Here is a 24018-nt window from a genome sequence, read left to right on the forward strand (position 1 = left end):
CGCAGATGAGGCAGCCGCTTCCGGTGTCAATTTTTATTTTATTTTATTTTCCATTTTCAGTTTTCTTAGTTTTTTGTGCTTTTCTTTCTTCATTTTTTAGCTGATGCATCTTTGTGAGCTGCAAGTCGCTTGTGGGGATGAATTTAAAAATAAATTAGGAAAAGTTTAAAAATAAATAAAGTGTCTGTTCTTGACAGCTCACTTAACTAACAGTTACCCTGTAGTCAATTTTTTAACATGATCTCTGTGATAACTCCTGAAGATGTACTTTGGGAATGGAGTCTGATATACAGAATCAGTATAATAAAGTAAGCAGCGGGCAAGACATGTTACGATTTCTTTATATTGTTCTCTTAATGTGGAATTATTCAATAAACATTAGTAGATGTCGATATGTATTAGTAAAACCAGTTACTTCGGTTACATGACTTAAAATACTTATTTCTGTCCTTAATAACATTACGATAATGTGTTCCACCGATATACTCCTACTACCAAATCAATGCCGAAATGCTAAGTATTCAATAAGCTTTTGGAATAAACTTTAGAGACAATTATGCTTGCTAATAATATAACAGAGCATCGCTTACAATATATGGTATATATTTATATATGTATATTATACATACATATATGTATATTTGCTGAGTAAAAAAGGGAGTGCGGATCACTCTGCTCGACGAGACGTTGGCTTGTTGTAGGAATTTTTTATGCAGGTGGAAGTTGTCGCTGTCGTTGGCGTTCATCTTACGAAAGAGTTTCATCTTTGGCTGTGGCCTCGTCTCATCGCGGGGTCGATCCCTCGCCAGCCCCTGCTTATTTCAAAGCCATTAACAAACAGCAAGAAGAAGAAGCAACAGAAGCAGACGTCGGCGATGGCATTATTATATAGATGTTTGTTTTCTTCTATATAAAAATAGCTAAAATATGCTTAATTTAGTTGCGCGTTGTGTGTGCTGTGTGCTTCCCACATAATTATTTTTGTTAACCAAGTCCGACAGCCAAACTGACTGACGGACTGCCGTGGGGTCGGCACAATAGATATATGCAGATACGAGTCTACGTATAGAAACAAAGAGCAAAAAACAAATATAGCCAAAATAGCAACCATTTCCAACGGAGATGCTGAAGAGCGGAACTGAAGACCACTTACAAATGCGCCAAAGAATTATTGCTATTGCTGTAGTTTATTATACCCTGAACCCATTGAAAATGGGAAATCAGGGTATAATGTTTTTGTGTAAAAGTATGTAACAGGCAGAAGGAATCATCGCAGACCCCACAAAGTATATATATTCTTGATCAGCACGATGAGCTGAGTCGATATAGCCCTGTCCGTCTGTCCGTCCGTCCGTCCGTCCGTCCGTCCGTCCGTCCGTCTGTCCGTATGAACGCCGAGATCTCAGAAGATATAAAAGCTAGAGAGCTGAAATTTTGTGTGCATACTCGTGTATACCATACGCAGTACGAGTTTGCTTTATTTTTTCGATAACTCATCCGATAACTTTTTTATCGAGAATAATCGAAAAATTGATTTTGTTTTTTGAACCTCATCGGAGTACTATTAGATGTAGAGACTTCAGATTTACTGTGTATATATATATGATGAATACAAACATTTTTTAATCAACAGATTTTGGATACCACGCCCCCTTCGCCCCCAATTTGTAAAAAACGTATTTCAAGTACTAGAGTACTTGTGCTTTAGAATGTACACACATTTTGACCATATAATTACGCCCTGAAAGTTTCATTAAGTTCGTATGTTTACAAACGAAGTTATTCACCAAGTAAATTCTCATACTATTGTCCACACTGCAGCGCAGCCCAAGCGCAGTCGCTGCTTACTGCGCAGTTAGCAGAGCGCGGGCGCGTGAGGGTGGATGCATGTAAATGTATGTGTGCGTGCATAAAAGAAGTGCAGAATGATAAGAATATCAGCTTGGAGGGTTCAGGGTATCTCCTAGTCGAGCAGTCTCGACTAGAGTCTTCTTACTTGTTTTGTATTTAATAAAGTGAATTTATGCTACACTACAATACGTCTAATGCTCATTTACACAGTGAGAAATTCCCACCCAGCATTCGCTTTTCATTGCTGACCGGCCGCTGAGAAAAGTAAATTAGTTCATTTATATTATACAGCCCTCCTTTCTTCCGTCGCCTCACTTGGTCAATTTTTATGGCATTGCAACAATGGCATTCCGGGGAGCAGTGGGTGAGAATAGTTTCTTAGTAACTCATTAAATGGAACTTGACTGACCCCAGAGCATGAAAGCTGTGAAAGGTGCTTGCCGAACGTACAGATTAAATGCGATCAGATTCAAAGACTTTGAAACTGTAAAAGCTTTTAAATTTAAGAAATAATCACGTTATGAGTAAAAAATATATTCGGCATATTTCATTTTTATGTTTAAAGCTCTAGCATTCAAATAATTCAATTTAAGCTTCAAGTATATAAGCATCATACATAGTTACTATCCTAGATAGAAACAAGTAAGAAGGCTCTAGTCGAGACTGATATCTGATATTCTGAGTAAAGTACGGTACTATGGGATACCGAGCAAAAGTGTACAAAACCACTTTTTCAATTGCAAACAAAATTTATACAATACACCAAATATTAAGAGTGCTGTATTTAATTGTTAAAAGAAAAAATATATAAAATATACTTCTTGCATTAGTTTTCGATATTACATTTTGTTCGTTGGTACCGTAAGACTATTGGCATTTGTCTTCTATATATTTTCAATATTTCATGTTAGTCTTAAGTAAATAGACTCTTAGCAACGTTTTCTATATTTATTCGTGCACAGGCTGTTCTCTTCAATGTTCAATTTCAAGGCGTTGCGCAATATTTTTGTTGGCCAAAAGAAAATAATTATGAAATGAAATGCTATAGTAAAAACATCATTAAACATGTTAACAACACAAAATCTCTTGTCTCTATGTTCTCTATTCAAATGGCCACCATCTTGAAAGAGTACCCTTACGACTCGCTTCGCCCAATGATTCGAAGACATCCGATGTTTTGCTGAATGATAATGACATTACATGACATTAAAAAAATATGCTCATGGCTTGTTCTCTCTGTACTAGTCAGAATTTCGATACTACCAAATACCCTAAACAGATATTGGCAATAGCTAATTTTCCTTAACATTATAAAATCTAGATATGTAACATCTATATTTATAATCCTATCGATTCTGATCGACTTTTTCTTCAATTTAAACATACTTCTATAAATTTCCACATTAATCTAAGATAGATCCCTTCCTTAGTTATTTTTTAAAAGAGCTTAGTATATAGCAGAAACTCAAGCGGCCAACGAACGGTAAAGAGATCGCTCCCAAGCAGATTATGAAAACAAAATCGAAAATACCAAAGTGTGCTATCAAGATCAAAAGCCGATTTCAAGAGAATTCCGCTTAGTGCACTCAAGCTGTTGGGCAAGTAAATAAGACACAAAACACACAGAAACAAAAATCTAATATACAATCAGGAAACAAGTCCAATCTGTGTGTGTAAAGACAAATTTAACTGTTGTGTGAAGCAAGCTAAACTCGTAGGATCTCGAGGCCTCTGTTTGACACAAGTAATTTAATTTAATTTTTTTCTCTCTTACCGTCTCTTATCAATATTTGTGCAGGCGCCATAGAGAGACAATCTATTGTGTTAGGTCCGAGATGTTGCTGGTGATGATGATGATGATTTTTATGTACCACCAGGGATGATGACTAAGTGAGATAAGGCGGAAGCGTGTGGGTCTCTCAAGCGCTCTTATGTTGGGCATAGGTAATTCAGATAGAGAGCTGTCTGAAACTAAAAGCGTGTACATGGCAGAAAAAATATAACAACTGGAATAAATTCTGTAACCAGTTAACTATCAAGACTTGTATATTCAGTAATAATTATACCCGAAACCCATAGAAAATGGGAAATCAGGGTATAATGGTTTTGTTCAATGTATGTAACAGGCAGACCTCACAAAGTATATATATTCTTGATCAGGCCGACGAGCTGCGTTGATTTAGCCCTGTCCGTCTATCCGTCCGTCCGTCCGTCGAACGCGTCGATCTCAGATGATATAAGAGCTAGAGACTTGAAATTTTTTCCTAGGTCCGCTCATATCGAGTTTATCACTAAAAATCGATAACCACCCCGATATTTGACTATCGATTAAAATCCTTATCGAGAGCTAGTTATATAAATTGATCTCCTACTACTTGTTTAGAATACTATTTATTAGTCAGGAAAAGATGATTGGTCATGTGCTATGTTTAATCTCTAACTATTTCGCCACTTTCGAAGCTACAGAATTGAAGTCAGTCCCATGTATTATTTTGCTGACAATATGATAACATTTCAATGAACTATTTTATTCAATGACTATTAAAAGCATATTCAGATAAAGATTTTAAGAAGCAGCAACATTACTATAATATATATGAATTGTCTCTTATATATTATATATTATATTTTAAATACAATGCTCTATCTATATATATCTGGAAGTGGAAACCCGTTCGTCAGTTAAATACCTGCTAATATGTTATTCTTTATCTAACCTATCCTAATCATTGTGTATGGTAAAAGAAAATATTATGAAAAATATTTTTGCCTATATAATCTCATTTTCCTTTCTTTGAATAGAATCAAAAAGAGTGAATATTTATTTAACCTTTGAGGAGTTTTTTTTGCCATAATCATAAACTCTCAGCCAAATTTTTTGTTCTTTTACGATCTTTCAATTTGCTGCCCTTCTTATGTTGATGTTTGTTCACAAATGCGTGTTTTATTTTATTATTATGAAGCCAACTTTATGATTTTTATTCGAACATCGATTTCTGCTATGGACTCGTTGACCGATTCAGACAATCGCTTTAACCATAAATGGACGGACTCCATTGGCACGTGACGTGTGCGGCAGATGTTGCCTTTAGCTTAGATAGGCATGCTACACCAACATATATATAAACATATATGTACATTTTTGTGTACGAATATATTAGAAAAATAATAGGAAATCTTGATGTCGGGTACTACCGACTCCATGATTTTTATTTTATGTTCCATATTCTTATTCTAAAATCTGCTGATTCTTGGCAAGTCCCAAATGAGATATATCCACTATATCTTTATTATCTTGAATTGCCCAATCGTATTTGATTTGGCAAGTCCTAAATGAACGAATATATATCCACTATATCTTTATTATCTTCAATTGTCAAATGGCTTTCATTCACACGATATCAGGGGAGACATTGCAAAAAACCAATATACCCTCTCATTTTGGGAATAAGTATAATTATACATTTTGGCAAATTTATGGACGGCTGCTGTCCGAGTGCGTAAAAAAATGTACAAAATCACATTGAAAAATGTGTAATAAAATAGAAATAATATTTATAGCTGAGACGTCGAAGGGTCTAAAAATATCGCACACACACAAAGGCACACACTCATCAGTGATGCCAGCTAAATCTAGCAGAAAAGTCAGATGGAATACTTATTCAGATCCCATCGGCAATTTAGTAGCTAAGTTTTCCTCTAATACTCTAGAAAATGCAGATTTTCCCGATTTACCACACACCTAGTGGGCGGATCGGGAAAATTTTAAAGAATTGGAATTCCAATAATTCACATAACAATTTGGTCGTTTTTCGTGAATAATGAGAAAAGAAATTTACAAAAATAGATATAACACGACCAAATTGTTTTTATCTACTTTTATGATTGGCTTATCTGAAACGTTGTCTATGTATATGTCGTATATTTTTGCTCTGTTGCTCTTCTTCCTCTTGCTAATGAACTGTTTGATTTCTCATTAGCCCGTTCGATTACATCCATCGCAACCAACTGGCAGCCTTGTCATGACCACACTCGATATTACTGTCAACTAACATCTCACTCAATCAATACTACCCAATACCATGCATGAACAGACATTCCTGTTGTTTTCTGATTTAATTTTGTATTTATGTGAAAAAAATAACGGTTTACATATTACATATACATTTGAAAAAAATGTCATTTTTAGTCAGTTATCTTATTATATCGATCTCTCTGCAGGAAAATGCTAAATGGGCAGTACTGACGCACACAATAAAGCGAATCAACAGCGTCAACGGCACCTAACATATACATACGCAATTGCACACACACACACACGCAGAACTAAGCGAAGCAACAGCGTCATCGGCAGCCTCAGCAGGTTCCGATATATTCCATATTCTCACCCCTACATAGTCCCATTGGCCCCGTTGACCAAGTGCACGATTTCCCATTCATGCAGCGACGAGACCTGCCTCAGAGACACAGAGTGATAGAAATGAAGAGAGTAAGGGAGGGAGTGAGAGACAGAGAGGGACATAGCTGATGAGTGATAGAGAATGAGAGAGATAGAGAGGGAGCGATAGAGAGGGAGCGATAGAGAGAGAGAGAGAGAGAGAGAGAGAGAGAGACAGAGAAAGATTGACAGCAATGACCCAGCTCCACACGGCAAAGCAAATCCACTTGGCAGCAAATCGTTGGAGCATTTTGATTTAAATCGATCGATTTTGTGGCTGAGCTCATTTGGCGTAAAATAAACTTGCGTCGAGTCAATAATCCCTTTGGTTCAACCACACTCACCCACCCAACGAGCCACGGCGAAGTGTTGGCCATTGTTTGTGGCATTTTGAAATACATACCTACACTCCCACACACTCACAGGCACAGGCACAGGTACGTGTGTATAGCATTAATTTCACAATTCGACGAGCTGAATTTTTCTGTTCGCACTTGTTAACAAAGCGTTGCGTGTAAACAAAAATTACTTCACACGAAATTACAAATGCGTGGCATAAACATCCAAAGAGCCGGAGAGACGCATCTCCACCTGTCCTGCAGCACACGCCTATTGATTGCATTTCCATTACGTTACGTTTAATTCATCGGATGGAGGAACCTCGAAACGTATTTTCTGCTTTCACAACTAGCAGTTACGCTCCTTCCTCTTCTTCTTTGATTTCCAATGCTTCTTTTTTGCCTTAGACCGAACGTGACTTTAAAGTCAAGCTCAGCGAACGTCATTCATTCATTGGTTCAATAAAGTATTCCATCAGTCAATCAGTATCTCGTACTCCTCGCATACCCTGCTTAATATGCTTTGGCTAACATGTATGTAACTAGCAGGTGCAGTCGTATCCGATAACCAATCTCGGAACCTAGGAGCAGCTAGGCATTGAAATCGCCTGAAGACATTGGATATTCTATTATAATTTTCATGAAATTGATTATTAAAGAGTTAGAACTAATCAATTGGGTATAACAATCTATTCCCAATTGACATTGTTAGGCCTAGAGCTAACTTGGGAGCTCAAAGTCAAAGCTAGTCTATTATATAATTGCTATATACAAATCAGCTTAGTGTTGGGTATCTCCTAGTCAGGCATCGCCGACTCGCGTACACGATTTGTTTGTCTGTGCGTGTGCGAGACTTATCTGACGAGGCTGCCAGTAAACCGGAAGTTGTAATTAATGTGTGCCTTGGGGGCGTTTACTGTCAAGCCCTGTGAGCCCTGCGAGTCCTTTGAGTCGTCGCTCCATCTGCGTGCCTGGGTGTGAGTGGGCGTGTGTGAGTGTTTATATTAATAGCCATGGCAGCGCTTTGTCAGCCAAGCGACTGGCATTGACGGTACCTGAACATGGTTCGCAGTGATAATGAATCAATAGGGCAAACTTGACTGCCTAAGGATAACTAACACTCGTCACCGTGATGAAGATGAGAGCCTCCCATATCTGTGCTTATGTGTCTGTGTGAGGGTTATGTGTGAGGAGGTTGCTGACATTGCAGTAAAAGGAAATACTGCACGTTTATCACACGTTAGCTATTGTCTTGCTTCCTACCCTGTAGGGCCCTGTAGCAATTTAAGCTTAGCAATGGCATATCCAGTTACGTTATATTAAGTTTTATTGACATACATAGAGCATAGCAATGGACAGTTTATAATTTTTGGATGATTCCATATTCCATCAAATTCAACATCTAAAGATATGATAGTATTTCTGTTCAGAAAAAAATGTTTTAAATATTAACATATTTTAAAACCATAAATAATTTTAATTTCCTTTTCTATTTAAATAAGTAAAACTGTTCAATTTTCCTAAAATGTGGAAGTAAATATCTAAGCTGATTTTTTTATAAATCAACAATAATTTAGTCATGAGTCTGACTTTAACATGTACTTCAATGTGGAGACAATATAGGCGTAATATGTAATCTGCTTTTGGTCAATTAGAAGATGTCTACAGTAACATAACTGTAATACTTTGTAATACAGCCAATGACTGGTAACACACTAAAACGAACGCAATTGTTTTTGAAAAATCAGTAGAAGTGATCAACGGTAACTCAAGTACCTCTTTTGTCATGTCTAGCTTTCTATAAACATTGATATTGTTGACGAGTGTATTTCTTTAAAAAACTATCGACTTTTAATAAGACCGAAATGGTTTTTTTTTGCGGATTGATGGAACGAGTATAAAACTTTGTAATATCATTTTTAATTGAAGAGCTATCAAAATTTCATTCCGTGTAGAAACTGTCAGAGTCTCACATTGTTTCCATAAATATTATTACTTTTATACTTAATAAATACATATTAATATTTACATATGCTGATTACTTCATGCAACTATCTATATTCAACAACCTATATTCAGCTCTATATTTGTATTCATACCTGTGTATATTATACCCTTATACCCTGCCTTGTTTTCGCATTGTGTTCATTCGCACGTAATTGTGCATAGGGAATCAAAATTGACTCAAGATGAAAGTTAAAACAAGTAAGAAAGCTCTAGTCGAGACTGCTCGACTACGAGATCCCCTGAACCCTACAAGCAACTGATATTTCAAAAATAATTAGCAAACACACACGCACACACACACGCATACATACAAATACACGCACACACACACGCATACAAACAAACACACGCATACACACACTCGCATATACAGGCGATTGCGCTTGGGATGCGCTGCAGTGTTGGCAATATAATGAAAACTTATTTGTTGAATAATTTAATTTCTAGACGTACGATCGTAATGAAACTTTCAGAACGTAATCATAATGTTAAAATGTATGTGTATACCGAAGCTCAAGTCTCTAGTATTTGATATACGACTTTTACAAAGATGAGGGTGAGGGGTGGATTTAGGTGTGGGGGGTAAATTTTAACAAAAACCGAAATTGTATAAAATTCATCTTAATATACATCTTAAATTTGGAGACTCTAGCTTGAAAGATGTAGGAGATATAATTTTTTAAGTGATCTTCGATAAGGTTTTTTATCGATAAAAAAATATCGGAATGAGTTATCGCTTTTTAGTGATAAACTCGATCTGCGCGTGATATATACGGACATTTTAAAAAAAAGTTGAAGTCTCTAGCTCTTATATCTTCTGAAATCGACGCGTTCATACATACGGACGGACGGACGGACGGACGGACGGACGGACAGACAGACGGACAGGGCCAAATCGACTCAGCTTGTCGTCCTGATCAAGAATATATATACTTTGTGGGGTCTGCCACGCCTCCTTCTGCCTGTTACATACTTTTAACAAAACCATTATACCCTGATTTCCCATTTTCAATGGGTTCAGGGTATAATGAACAAGAAAACGAAAAAGAAAATGTGTCGCTTAATCACACTTTGTATACCTGGGAGTGGATTACTTTCTCCAGATGTTTTATTTTGGAATTGGAACAGTATCAGCCTTATTATAATAAGAGACTTTGGATTACGATTGAACGGGGTTCTGCATTGATCTCTTATTAATTTGAAGTCAATGCGAAATTATCCCGCCTCAATATTTATTGATTACTTTTGAAAATGGGGTTGTCTGGCCTCCTTTGCATGCGTCGTTTCGACCTGCCTTCCTCTGCTGTGCCTGGCTAAAACTTTTGCAAAATATTTGTAAACTTGTCTGCATTGGAATCTGTGAGTGCCGTGCAATAAGTTCAAAGTTATGCCGTGAAGTTGACTTCAGTTTGCCATTCCGTACTTCTACCCGACTCTGCTCCAGTCTGTTGTTTGCGTGTGCGTGTGTGTGTGCGTGTGTGTGTGCGTGTGTGTGTGTGTCAAGGGTATTGGCACTAGCAACGTCGACGACATTGTTCTGTTAACTAGGCGGGAAGAGGGGTAAAGGTCAAACAGCTCTTCATTGATAGCCTAAGTCGTTCACTGGCTGCGTCTTATTGTTAGTGCCGCCTGACTGGCAACGCCCAACTGTTTTGCTCCCTCCCGCCTCCGTCCCCCATTCAGTTTAGCCCCGTGACCGCGGGGCTAAATTGCTATCGGAACGCCCTCGATGTATGCAGTAAATTGCTTGCTTGCCTTCAATACACATCTGCTCACCTACACACACATCTTGAATCTCGGGTACTACTTGATGTGTAGCATTGGCGCCTAATTCACAAGGCAGAAGGAAATGAGAAACGAGTTGGGACCTGATCGAATTACCTATGCATCAATTAATGTAAAATAAGTGAAATACGATCTCTCAAATCATATCAAATAATATGATATAATTAACTTGTCTATCAAATTACTTTAATATTATTTTGTTACATAAACCAACCAGCAAAAAGAAAAGTTAAATAAATCAGAATGCTTAAATGAAAAATTAATGAATCAATAATAAATTGTAATTTTTTAATAAATTTTAGATACTAGAGCAGTCCATATAGGCTGTAGAATGTTTAACATTTATAAATATACCCTATAAATAGTGATAGATATATGTTATTAATGATGACTGATCCATAGTCTGAAAGTAATATACTCATTTAATCAATATGGCAAATTGGTCTATTGGGGAACACTTCTGGGAGACAGGGCACTACGAACGATTTGTGGAAGGATAAGTCGAAATGACATTATAGTTAACTGAAAAGGCAAAGCTCTTTGGTTAAAGGCAAAACGAATGGCGCACAATTGGCCTGGCCAATAAACCATAGAACCGTTAAATTTACAAAATCAATAGCTCGGCCTATATTTGAAGCATTTGGTTGCTGGCCGCATGGCCCCCACGCGTACTGCATGCCGCATGCCGCATGCCGCATGCTACTTGCTCGAAAATAAAGGACGACAAATTGCTGCGAGGTCTCGGTCCGCACATTAAACAACTTTGCAATTTGTGTCCATTATTTTGAGCTGCCTCCAAGTCACTTTGCGTGGCGTGAACGATGCTGAGGCGGCAGGAGGCGTTTACGAAAATGTTGTCACCTGCTTTGGCATTGAAATGTTTCACAAGTTGCTTTTAAGCCATCCCCATTCAAGCGTCGCGTCTGCTCCTCCTTGTGCGTGTGTAATTGTGCGTGCGTGTGCTCGTAATTGTGTCAAGGAGTTCATTCGTAGACATTAGCGACAGCTTCGCGTCTAATTGTTGTCCCTATATATCTGTATGTCTGTGAATGTGTGAGTGTATTGAACTATGGCATAAATTAGAAAATGCTTGGGTCCGTTAGAAGTTTATATGTATGTATATCTTGTAATAAATGGGAATCATAATTAAATCTTAATTTGTTACTCCAAATTTAGTGCGTAACAGTTAACATTTGCATAATATTGAGGCTTATTACTTTACATAATTGTCTTCCTTCCTAATTAATATAAATTAAGTATCAGCTGCTGACATAAAATATTTAGTTTCATAGCTTAGCTTGATGACTGGTTGGAGTAACATATCTGTAATACAGTTGCTAGGCTCTGCAGGCACACATTCTTATGTTATTTGAAAATCGATATTGCTTGCAATAAATGAAGAACGATCTAAGAGCGAACCATCTTATGATTAGCTTTAATTTAGAATTACTTGAAATTATTCGCTGGCATCCATTGTAGGCGTGAGCCTTATCATTTGGCGCCTGTATCATGGGAGCAGCTGTTAATGATACAGCGCGACTTTTATGACCAGACCTGACTCTTAGCTCTGTGTTGCTGTGCTTAGCTGTTTCTCGGTGTCATTTGGCTGGTTTAAGTGTTGGTGGGCCATTTTGAGCAAATGTTGCGCTTTACAAACAAATTTCCAACTCTTATATGCGTTTAGGGATTTGTTTGAGGCATTCAAGTGTTGTCTGCTGCGCACAGCTCTTAAATTGTTGTTTAAGTTTTCCTATTGGAAAAATCAATTCGGCTTGTTTGGTAAACAAATGTTTGGACATGTGCGAGATTTGAGTTACTTTGAATTGCAAATTGCTTTTGCTCTTAGCGTACAATTAACATACTGACAAACATAATGGTCAAATGGTCGATTTACTACGTGCTGTTAAGTATTTAGCACACGTTGCGTATACGACACGTTGTGTCAATATTGAATACAATATTCATTCGATTGGATACAAATATATGTATGAGGTTAAGCTTGAACATACAAATGAATTTAATACAATCAAATGCACTGTAGAGATGTATGTTATACAGGCAGAGAGAATACATATATGTTGTCCGATTGCCTATAGAAGTCTATTAAACTCATTAATTATGTCTAAGCATGTTTTGTTTTGAGAGCGTTACTGAATATTTTGTTAATAAGTTAAATATATGAGGTACTACTATATGTATATATATATATAAAAATGTATATATAAATTGATCATTAATATGTTGCCTTCACTATGGCAGTCCCTTGTCTATCAGAAATGTCTAGCGTACACACGAAGATATTTTAAGACATGATTAAAGGCCAATTAAAGACTAGATCTACCTCCCAGTGCTTCAGCACTGGCTGTCAGCACTTTGGTTGGCTGGCAAGAGAAACCGCCTTAAGGCCAAGCGAAGGTCGACTCGAATAATCCTCTTAGGCATTGTGAACAACTCGATTCGTGACACCAGAAAAATGATTCCACATGTGGCTGAGCACGTGCACGGGCAAAGCATGATGCGTATGTAAGGGAAACGATATTGGAATGTGAAACGAAATGGGAAAGGGAACAGGGGTGTCAGGTCATGGAGGTTGAGGTTGCCAGCTGATAAATACGCTGAAATCAATCAGGGTAGTCAAAAAGCCAACCTCCATGAGATGTAGCTTTTATACGTGAAAATTGCATTTCATTGTTCAGGTGAGAGGCACGACGCGCCAGGTGGTTCGTCAGCATTTCTGCTGTTGTTGCATGTGACAATTGTGTTATGTATATTGAAAAGTTTTGTCAATGCGGCATGCCTTCGTGTGTCACTTATCCACTCATGGTTCCACTTGCTCTTTCGCAGTCAATCAATCGAGTGTTGCAGGCTGTCTTCGATGGATGTGTGATTAGGTTTTGGCACACAAACCTGTTTAAAGGTCATTACTAGATCAAGTTTGCCAGCCACGAGTGTGTATTTGTGTAGCTTGGTCATTGTTGTGCGCGTATATCAATTAGAAGTTCTACCCAGCTTGATAAATGATGTGACTCTGCGTCTGCAGAGACCCAAACAAAAGTTGTGGTGCGCTGTGTTTTCTCTCATAGAGTGTGAAGAGCTATCGGCCGAACGTAATGTAAGCATGACCAGAACAAGCTGTAATATTCAATTATTCTTTGAGTTCTTCACCTCTTATATTGTCAAATAAAAAATACGTATTTTGTAGCTATATTTGATTAATAATATTATATTCTGTATAATTATGTATATGTATAATGGTTTTGTTAAAAATATGTAACAGGCAGAAGGAGACGTGGCAGAGTCCAAATCGTTTATATATTCTTGATAAGAGCGACGAGCCGAGTCGATTTAGCCCATTGTATGTTATTAGAGCTAAAGAGTTATTAGAGCTAGAGTTCTTCTTCAAAAATGGATAATTTGTACCGTTATTTTGTTATCGATTAAAAACATTATCGAAAATCAGTAATATCTACTACATCTTTAGAGCCAAATTTCAACTGTAGATTTACAAGTACTTTTTATAATTCCGATTTTCGTCAAAATCTGCAGCCCACCCCTATATCCACCCCTTACCCACATATTTGTAAAAGGCGTATTTCAAATACTAGACACTTTTGCTTGGACAAACACGTGAATATTCATGTTATAATCATAATCTAAAAGTCTCCTGAAGATAGTTCATCCATAAGAAAAGATATTTAACAATTAAAGTCCCATAGTAAGCCCACACTGTAACCAATGCGTGTTAGTGCGTGCGTGCGTATGCCTGCGTTTAAGCATGAGTAATAATTACTGAAATATCAGTTGCTCGAAGGGTTCAGGGGATCTCGTAGTCACGCAGTCTCGACTAAAGCCTTCTTACTTGTTTCTATAAAATTTAATGATCATTAAAAATATTTGACCTTTTTGTGTAATATTGAATGAAAAGCAAAAAAAGGTTTCTACATGATGTAATTAGATGTAGGGTAATATCTGAGGACTTTGTGATATACATGTAAAATATATCGTATGAATGCATACAATAATATATACACATATAACACACATGCATATATATATATATATATATATATATATATATATATATATATATATATATATATATATATATATATATATATATATATATATATATATATATATATATATATATATATGTCGAAGAGCAAGTAGTACTAATATGTTGACGCGCACTGTAATTGTTCTATTTTCCTTTATGCGTGCCTTCGCACTTATGCGTGTGTGAGTTGAGCCTGTGTGTTCGATGCCCTTGAACAAAGAATGCTCTATGACAGAGTATGGCGGTTGTTTTGGTCACACATGAGCGCAACTTGCATAGTAAAATTATTGAGAGTATCTGGTGGTCAGTATGTGAAATAGGAGTTGTTTGCAATTTCGCGACTGTTGTAATTTCATAAGAATATTGCATCAGCCGTTTGGTGTGTTGTGATGGGTCGAATATGATTTGTAGCACAGAAATGTCCCGTTGAGTGTGGTTCGGTTGCAAGCCCAAGAAATGGTTGAGACAAAGAGATCGGTAACGTTTAGAACTTGTCCAATGGAAGTTAACCAAGAGAATACTAGTGCTTCAACATATATACATGTACATATATAAAGTATGGTAGTAATATTTTAAACAAAAATTCAAAATCTCAAAGCACTTACCCGAGTGCAAATCTTTTTCTAAGCTGAGTTTTACACTCGCCTATAGCCGTCCTCAGTTGGTCTTATAGACACCAAGGTTCATAGCCATATTAACGAGTTATGTCAACTTAAAATAATTAGTTTTTCCTTAGTCTGTAGTCGGTCAATGACATAGTTAATAGTACTAATAAATAAATAATAAATCATAAGTCATAATTCCTAAATCATAAATCATATATAATATATAATATTTTATAAATAATAAAATATAATATGATTCGCCCTTTTCTGATTTATATTTTATTAAACTGGTGGGCAAATGCAAATCTCACCTTAATTTTTTGCTGCTGCTACTGGTTTTATCTCGAATTTTTATCTTTGGGGTTGCCTTCAGCGCGAAAGCCAAGTTTTATTATTGAGTTTTTTTTTATTAGAGATTCGAGCATTTTATTATGGATATTCCTGTTGGCAAGCGGTTAGAAATTTATTTATTTATTGCTTGGCGTTGCCGACAATTTTGTTCGTGACATTTTTAAAATCACGTTCAACTACCACACAAGCTCCACGATATATGTATTTTGTTGACTATACGGGCGACGAGCTATGAGCGCACTTATAACGATCTCGATAAATGACGTGCACACAGCGGTTATTGCAATTCGGTTGCCAGGTCTGGCTTTACGATTCCAAGCGACATGCCAGCGTTACATAGTATATGTTACATTTTGAGTGATTGTCGCGAAATTGTCGACAACATTTTCCACTTTTACTTTGAGCGAATCGTAATCAAAACGAACGACGGTCAACAATGACAATGGCAAGAAAGTAATTGACGTCAAACAATTTGAATGCATTAAGTATTGCATTAAAGTAATGCCCTGAGCGCGTTATGCTTGATAATACAGTCTGCGCTCAATAAAAGAGATACATACATATGTATGTGTCTCTCGTCTTATGCAATTTTCATATTCACAAACTTAAGAACGTTATTAATTTTCTAGAAGTGTAAAAGTTAACCAAACCAACCTTTTCGGCATTATTATAATATATATTCTAATGAAAAAATGTGTATTTTTCATTTTTGTAAAAATAGTAATAGAAAATAGTAAATAATAATAATAAATTATAATAATAAATAAAGAATAATTAGATATTTACGACATAACAAAATGGTTATATATTGATATTATTCAAGCGGGATTCTCATCTATTTATAATATTCTGTTGGGGGTACTGACCAGACCATGCAGCAGCTAGACAGCTTTCATTTCTTGATATCATTTTATTATTGTAATTTCTTTTCAATTAACAATGCCAGCAACGTGGAGCGTAATTGGTAAAAGCAAAAGTAACGAGCGCCATATTGAGCACGGAGCTCCATAATGCAGCATTATCTATAGATAGCATGGCCCGCGAACTCTCCGTACTATGCTGTCTTATAATGGAAAATGGCAGCTTGGCAAATTGCTGCCCGTATTTAATAAGTGCAAATAGTAATAAAAATGAATAAATGAGACAAAGATACTAATTGTGTTTAATTTCTTTTGCTGTGAAGATTTTTGTTTGATAATTGAATGGGTATGCGGAGGGGGCTCATAGGGTACAGTGGAACTGGAACAATTTGTGCTATTCAATATGGCGCTAGCCGACCGGCCGGCCGGTACTTGGGATGTAATTTGTGACAATCCTATTTTTTTGTTTTGTTTGTGCTTTTGCCTACATTTTTTATCGCCTCATCACGAGGTGTCGACAGTCGACGACATCATCTTTTCATTTCTTTTCATTGCTCGCACAATTTCCGCAACGCCATTTTACAATTGTCCACAGCCGGGTTTTGCTTCATTCTTGGCCAACTACTCTCTCCGTCTCTCTGTTTTGATCTCTCTTTCTGCTTGCCGCTCTCTGCATGAGCATTTTACAGCTGTCGCTGTTGTTGACACAAATCATTTGCTGGAAGTGTTTCCCCTGCCACTTGCCTCCTTTTCATTCCGGGCTGAGCTTCGTGACCAAATGTATCTAGCACTCGAATCACTTACACTTAGGTTCAGCACAAAAGCATTTACTGCAACCACATGGCAAAATGTTAGTAGAGCTTTTTGATATATTGGGATAGTTTGAAGCTCACATCACATCAGTGTTAATCAGCTGTTATGTGCATGTTAACCTTAACAAAGTATACTTGGATATTCTTTAATTTGGCTCAAAGCGAAAAAAGAGACTTTATTAAGCATTGACTTAAAGTGTACGTATAAATGATACTAAATAAAATGCAATGAATATATAATAAATTAATTGAATTGTAATTGAATAAATTCAATACAATATTAAATTTTCGTCTTTTTAATTTATCGGCTACTTTAGCATAACTATTCTGCTTTTGCTGGCCGGGAAATTGTTCTCAGGCATTTTTCAAAACTTCTGAATGCCAGTGAACAGAGAGGCAAGGCACAGCACAAGCTAAATTATTTGCGAAACATTTAAAAAATGCTGCTGCATAAGCTAGAAAAAAAAAACTTTTTCAACATTTTCGCACTTGTCTTCTTGTCCCCACTCCAAACCAAGATAAATTCAAAGAGAGCTGGACAAAAAAATGAAATTCAAAACATTTTTCAAATGCTCCAGTTTTTCTCCTCTCTCTGTATCTACATATAAGTGCATGTGTGTAAAGTTCCTCTCTCTATTTCTCTCTCTCTCTCTCTCTCTCTGTAGTGGTAAGCGCATATCTGTAATGTTGTTCAAAGCAAAAACGAAGAAACAAATTTTAAAATATATTCGGAGCAGAGGAGAGAACTTGACCATGTCGTTGTCAGTTGGCAGCAGTTGCCGTTGTTTGCCAAGCCGTTACTTAGCTCTGCCTCCTGCCTCATCATCGTTGTCGTCATTTTGTTCATCACGCTCGCCATCATTTTCGCCAGCTACTGGTCCTTAACGGCGTCGCTTAATGGACATCGCCCTGTTTGCGCTCCACTTACCATGCCGCATTTATTGATGCCAAATCTCTTTTTCTTACTATCTTTCTCTATCCCTCTCTCTCTCTCTCTCTCTCTCTCTCTCTCTCTCTCTCTCTCTCTCTCTCTCTCTCTCTCTCTCTCTCTCTCTCTCTCTCTCTCTCGAGATTTCTGTCACTTACTACTCCAACAGCAGATCCGACTTAAAGTTGGCCAGAATGAAAGCACACAATCACATATATTCCATTGCAGTTGTTGTTGTTTTGACTAGTTGTCACTCTCTGGCTCTTTCTTTGTTTGGATTCATCCGGCCGTTGACATATCTCGGTTGATATCTGTGCAGGCCATAAGCGCAAAACTCATTAGAAAAATCCAGCTGATATAAGCACTAGAAAATATAGGAACATTCAGACCTGATTTAAAATTATTCAACTTTCTGCCAAGGTAAGCAATAGTGCAAAAAGTTTTTCTGTGGAAATTGAAAAGTTAAATAAAAACCTCCGTTACAAGCCAAGCGGCCGAAAGACCCAATTACCAAAACTTTGTTTTAATTTAATCTTAATTTTATATTAATTAATTAATACATAATAAAACATCCGTTACCAATTCTCAGCCTCCGCCAAACACAACGTTAGTTGTGAAATTTAAATAACCAAAATTCAACCCTAAAATTGTTTAAGGCTCAAACAGCTAGATTACTGTATAGATGCATATAATGCCTAATTGTGAGGCAGCCGCTTAAGAGCTTTTGGTCAATTACCTGAAAGCGCTTCACAGCATTAGTACTCCAAGCTGGCAGCATTAAAGCCGATTTAGTCGAGCTTAAGTCTTACGCTGAACGCCTTTTGGCTGCTTTGGGTTAAATAACTGAAAATGCTTTCGCTCACTGAAGCTGTGTTGCTGGTCAAATTATAATTATGGCAGCAGCGCATATGGTTTGCAATAAGATGAACCTTAAACCTTAATAACTGTTAACTGAGCTATGAAGCTCGCTGTCCTTGATCCAGTGTACCGATCAAAAGTTGAGTCGAAACCAATTTGGCATTCGAGCCAGTTTGTTTAAAGCTAACTGTATAAAGCAGACAGTTTGAGCTGTACTCTGCTCTGATTCATTTCATTGACTCTCCGCTGAACTAGTTTAGCGGCCGTCCTGCTCCCACTGCAATAGCTGGCAAACTGCAAATTCGAAATTGTGTCATAACATTACAAGCAAGGCGCTCAACTTGGCCCGAGCAAGTTTGGCGCTGAACCTGAACCTATCCCACAGTGTATCTGCTTGTGATCACAGTGGCAGCCACAGTCACAGTCGCAGCCATACTCGGGGATTTGAGAGACCTGTTTTGCAACTGCGGCTACACGTTGACGCAAAAGGCAACGCCAATGCAGATGCAGCTGATATGTTGACTTATGAGCCATCCAGGCGCAGGCCGACCCAGCTTATCCAGACGAGCTTGTTTGCCAAAGTGGGTCAACGTTGTGGAATGTGATTTGTGGCCAACTCTTACGAGACTCCCATTCATCTCCATCTCACTCTCTATCTCTCTCTCTTTCTTGCTTTGCAGCGAATGTGTTTCAATGATGTTACTGCCTTCGGGGCGTTCGAACAGTGATGTATATCCGTTGCAAAATGTCAACACAACAGCAACCCCAGCGTCCAGCGTTGGCGGATCCAAGCCCCTGTTACTGACAAGAACATCATCGCCGCAGTTGACGACGCTGCAAACGTTAAATGGCGGAGGCAGCGGCTGCGGCGCCAACGCCCACACAGCTCTGCGCACCAACTCCTCAGCCACTTTTGCCGCGACAGTAGCACAAGAAGCGGCCGGAAGTCTGCCGGGAACCGGAACACAGGCGACAGCAACGACGTCAACAACAGCCTCAACGACGACGACAACAACGGCAATCTCGGCGACAGCGACAGCAGCAACAGCGACGCCTAATGTAAACGCCGTTCACACGGGTTTCGGGGCTGGCGCCCTCTATGGCCCGATTTTGGGACCAAGCCATGCGGGCAACGCTCCCATCGGAAATTGGGGTGAAATTGATCGCCACTTGGACGCAGTCCAGGAAAAACTCAAAGCTGGCTGGACAGTGCATGTGGCCAAGGATGGCAGACTCTATTACTGCAAGTAAGTGAATCATATACAATATATATTACATTTAATATACATATGTATATACATATAAATTTACATAGATATATTTCTATATATATAAAAGAGAGTTGTGAAAAGTTTTCCAGCACTTATAGCTCGAGATCTGCTAGACCAATTTTCATGGTTTTTGATTTGTTGGATTTGTCTCCGCTACGAGTAGCATAGTAGACCTTAAAAATACTGAAAAAATTTGACGAATACTTGAAAAACGCGGATTTTTCCCCAAATATTCAAATTTCCATTAATACTCAGTAGGCTTGATAACAGTGACAGTTTTCGGTCCTGCTCTCATATTATACAATAGTATAGAAACAAATAAACAAATGTAGTCAGTCCGTCTACGGCACAGCCTCAGGCAAACCTGACTATTCATAAAAAAGCTAATTTTATAAAAAAAAAAATTGTTTGTCTCAGACATTAGTTTGTGTAAATTATTCATATTTATATATCTCGATTATTTTGTCGTTTTGTGCGAGGGCAGTATTACTACTAATAACAAGTAAGAAGACTCTAGTCGAGACTGCTCGACTAGGAGATACCCTGAACCCTCCAAGCTGATATTCTTATCATTCTGCACTACTTTTATGCACGCACACATACATACACATGCATCCACCCTCACGCGCCGGCGCTCTGCTAACTGCGCACTAAGCAGCGACTGCGCTTGGGCTGCGCTGCAGTGTGGGCGGTAGTATGATAATTTACTTGGTGAATAACTTCTTTTGTAAACACACGATCTTAATAATTTTCAGGGCGTAATTATATGGTCAAAATGTGTGTACATTCCAAAGCACAAGTCTCTAGTACTTGAAATACGCCTTTTACAAAAGTGAGGGTGAGGGGGTGAATTTAGGGGTGGGGGGTAAATTTTAACAAAAATCGAAATTATATAAAATACACAAGTCTACATTTAAAATTTGGAAGCTCTAGCTCTAAAGGTGTAGAGGATATAATTAAAAAACTAGCTTTCGATAAGGTTTTTAATCGATAATAAAATATCGGGAGTTGTTATCGATTTTTAGTGATAAACTCGATATGCGGATATGCGGATATATGATACACACGGACCTAGGAAAAAAAGTTTGAAGTCTTTAGCTCTTATATCTTCTGAGATCGACGCGTTCATACATACGGACAGACGGACGGACAGACAGACGGACAGGGCTAAATCAACTCAGCTCGTCGCCCTGATCAAGGATATATATACTTTGTGGGGTCTGCCACGCCTCCTTCTGCCTGTTACATACTTTTAACAAAACCATTATACCCTGATTTCCCATTTTCAATGGGTTCAGGGTATAAAAAGTATCGGAATGAGCTATCGTTTTTTAGTGATAAACTCGATATGCGCGCTGTATATATATGGTCATTTAAAAAAAAAGGTGAAGTCTCTAGCTCTTAAATCTTTTGAAATCGACGCGTTCAAGCATACGGACAGACGGACGGACGGACCGACGGGTTACGATCGTAGGTCTAGAAATTAAATTATTCCACAAATAAGTTCTCATAATATCGCCAACACTGCAGCGCAACCCAAGCGCAATCGCCTGTATATATGTGTGTGTGTGTGTGCGTGTGTTTGTTTGTATGCGTGTGTATGTGTCTGTGCGTGTGTATGTGCGAATTATTATTGAAATATCAGTTGCTCGAAGGGTTCAGGGGATCTCGTAGTCGAGCAGTCTCGACTAGAGCTTTCTTACTTGTTATACCCTGAACCCATTGAAAATGGGAAATCAGGGTATAATAGTTTTGTTGAAATGTATGTAACAGGCAGAAGGAGGCGTGGCAGACCCCACAAAGTATATATATTCTTGATCAGCACGACGAGCTGAGTCGATTTGGCCCTGTCCGTCTGTCTGTCCGTCCGTCCGTCCGTCCGTCCGTCCGTCCGTCTGTCCGTATGTATGAACGCGTCGATCTCAGAAGATATAAGAGCTAGAGACTTCAACTTTTTTTTAAAATGTCCGTATATATCGCGCGCATATCGAGTTTATCACTAAAAAACGATAACTCATTCCGATATTTTTTTATCGATAAAAAACCTTATCGAAAGTCAGTTAAAAAATTATATCTCCTACATCATTATAGCTAGAGTGTCCAAATTTTAAATATATATTAAGACGTATTTAATCCAATTTCGGTTTTTGTTAAAATTTACCCCCCGCCTCTATATCCACCCCCTCACCCTCATCTTTGTAGAAGTCGTATATCAAATACTAGAGACTTGTGCATCGGTATACACATACATTTGAACATCATGATTACGTTCTGAAAGTTTCATTACGATCGTAGGTCTAGAAATTAAATTATTCAACAAATAAATTCTCATAATATTGCCAACACTGCAACGCAACCCAAGCGCAATCGCCTGTATATGCGTGTGTGTGTGTGTCTGTGTGCGTGTGTTTGTTTGTATGCGTGTGTGTGTGTGTGTGTGTATGTGCGAATTATTATTGAAATATCAGTTGCTCGAAGGGTTCAGGGGATCTCGTAGTCGAGCAGTCTCGACTAGAGCTTTCTTACTTGTTTTATTTTATATTTGTATATAATTAATGCATGTACAGGACCATACCATACATATATATATATTTATACATATAGTTTTAGTTATTATACCCTGAACCCATTGAAAATGGGAAATCAGGGTATAATGGTTTTGTTGAAATGTATGTAACAGGCAGAAGGAGGCGTGGCAGACCCCACAAAGTATATATATTCTTGATCAGGGTGACGAGCTGAGTCGATTTGGCCCTGTCCGTCTGTCTGTCTGTCTGTCCGTCCGTCCGTCCGTCTGTCCGTATGTATGAACGCGTCGATCTCAGAAGATATAAGAGCTGGAGACTTCAACTTTTTTTTACAATGTCCGTATATATCGCGCGCATATCGAGTTTATCAATAAAAAAACGATAACTCATTCCGATATTTTTTTATCGATAAAAAACCTTATCGAAAGTCAGTTAAAAAATTTAATCTCCTACATCATTATAGCTAGAGTGTCAAAATTTAAAATATATGTTAAAACGTATTTTATACAATTTCGGTTTTTGTTCAAATTTACCCCCCGCCCCTATATCCACCCCCTCACCCTCATCTTTGTAGAAGTCGTATATCAAATACTATAGACTTGAGCTTCGGTATACACATACATTTATACATCATGATTACGTTCTGAAAGTTTCATTACGATCGTAGGTCTAGAAATTAAATTATTCCACAAATAAGTTCTCATAATACTGCCAAGACTGCAGCGCAACCCAAGCGCAATCGCCTGTATATGCGTGTGTGTGCGTGTGTTTGTTTGTGTATGTGTGTGTGTGTGTGTGCGTGTGTATGTGCGAATTATTATTGAAATATCAGTTGCTCGAAGGGTTCAGGGGATCTCGTAGTCGAGCAGGCTCGACTAGAGCTTTCTTACTTGTTTTTACATGTATTATATAATCCAAATAAATTATTATTACAAAATTCTACGATAGTCTGATTTAGTTTTGGGCTTGCTTCATTCTTAGTAGTTGCATGACCTTAAAAGTTCCCATCGATCGCTTCATATTTCTTTATAAATTCATATTTCTTTATAATTGGGTTTTAATAATATACAAATTCCTGAAGCTAGCATTTCTGTTTACAGCCTATTTTTCAGTCGAAACAGCCCCAGAAATGTACATAAAATATGCATACATATGTATATTGCTATAGAGGTTAATTAAGTTTCGCATTGGTTCTTAACTTAATTATCGTAGGCTTTTAGGCATTTAAAATTCCCTTACTCCCAGAAGGTATATGTAATTTATAATGCAATTCGTAAAACATCTTCAAATTTATTAATATAAATTTATCATTAGATACACCTAGACAAA

General features: G+C 37.6%; 1 protein-coding gene and 1 long non-coding RNA gene across 5 annotated transcripts in view; one reads left to right on the forward strand and one right to left on the reverse strand.

Annotated features, from left to right (window-relative positions):
* LOC149092446 (uncharacterized) overlaps window positions 1-24018 on the reverse strand; it is a 136773-nt gene that overhangs the window by 17403 nt on the left and 95352 nt on the right. The gene's annotated exons all lie outside the window — the stretch shown is intronic.
* LOC108649685 (uncharacterized) overlaps window positions 1-24018 on the forward strand; it is a 38522-nt gene that overhangs the window by 7464 nt on the left and 7040 nt on the right. For all 4 annotated transcript variants that reach the window (XM_089263023.1, XM_089263064.1, XM_030389010.2 and 1 more), the window contains one exon: window positions 19571-20137. In XM_089263023.1, the coding sequence (XP_089119149.1) occupies window positions 19584-20137 (554 nt within the window). In that variant the 5' untranslated portion in view covers window positions 19571-19583. The remainder of the gene's footprint in view (window positions 1-19570; window positions 20138-24018) is intronic.

Source organism: Drosophila navojoa, chromosome 2 (genome assembly GCF_054131105.1).
Source record: "Drosophila navojoa isolate 15081-1374.11 chromosome 2, UAZ_NAV_1.0, whole genome shotgun sequence".
Lineage (NCBI taxonomy): Eukaryota > Metazoa > Arthropoda > Insecta > Diptera > Drosophilidae > Drosophila > Drosophila navojoa.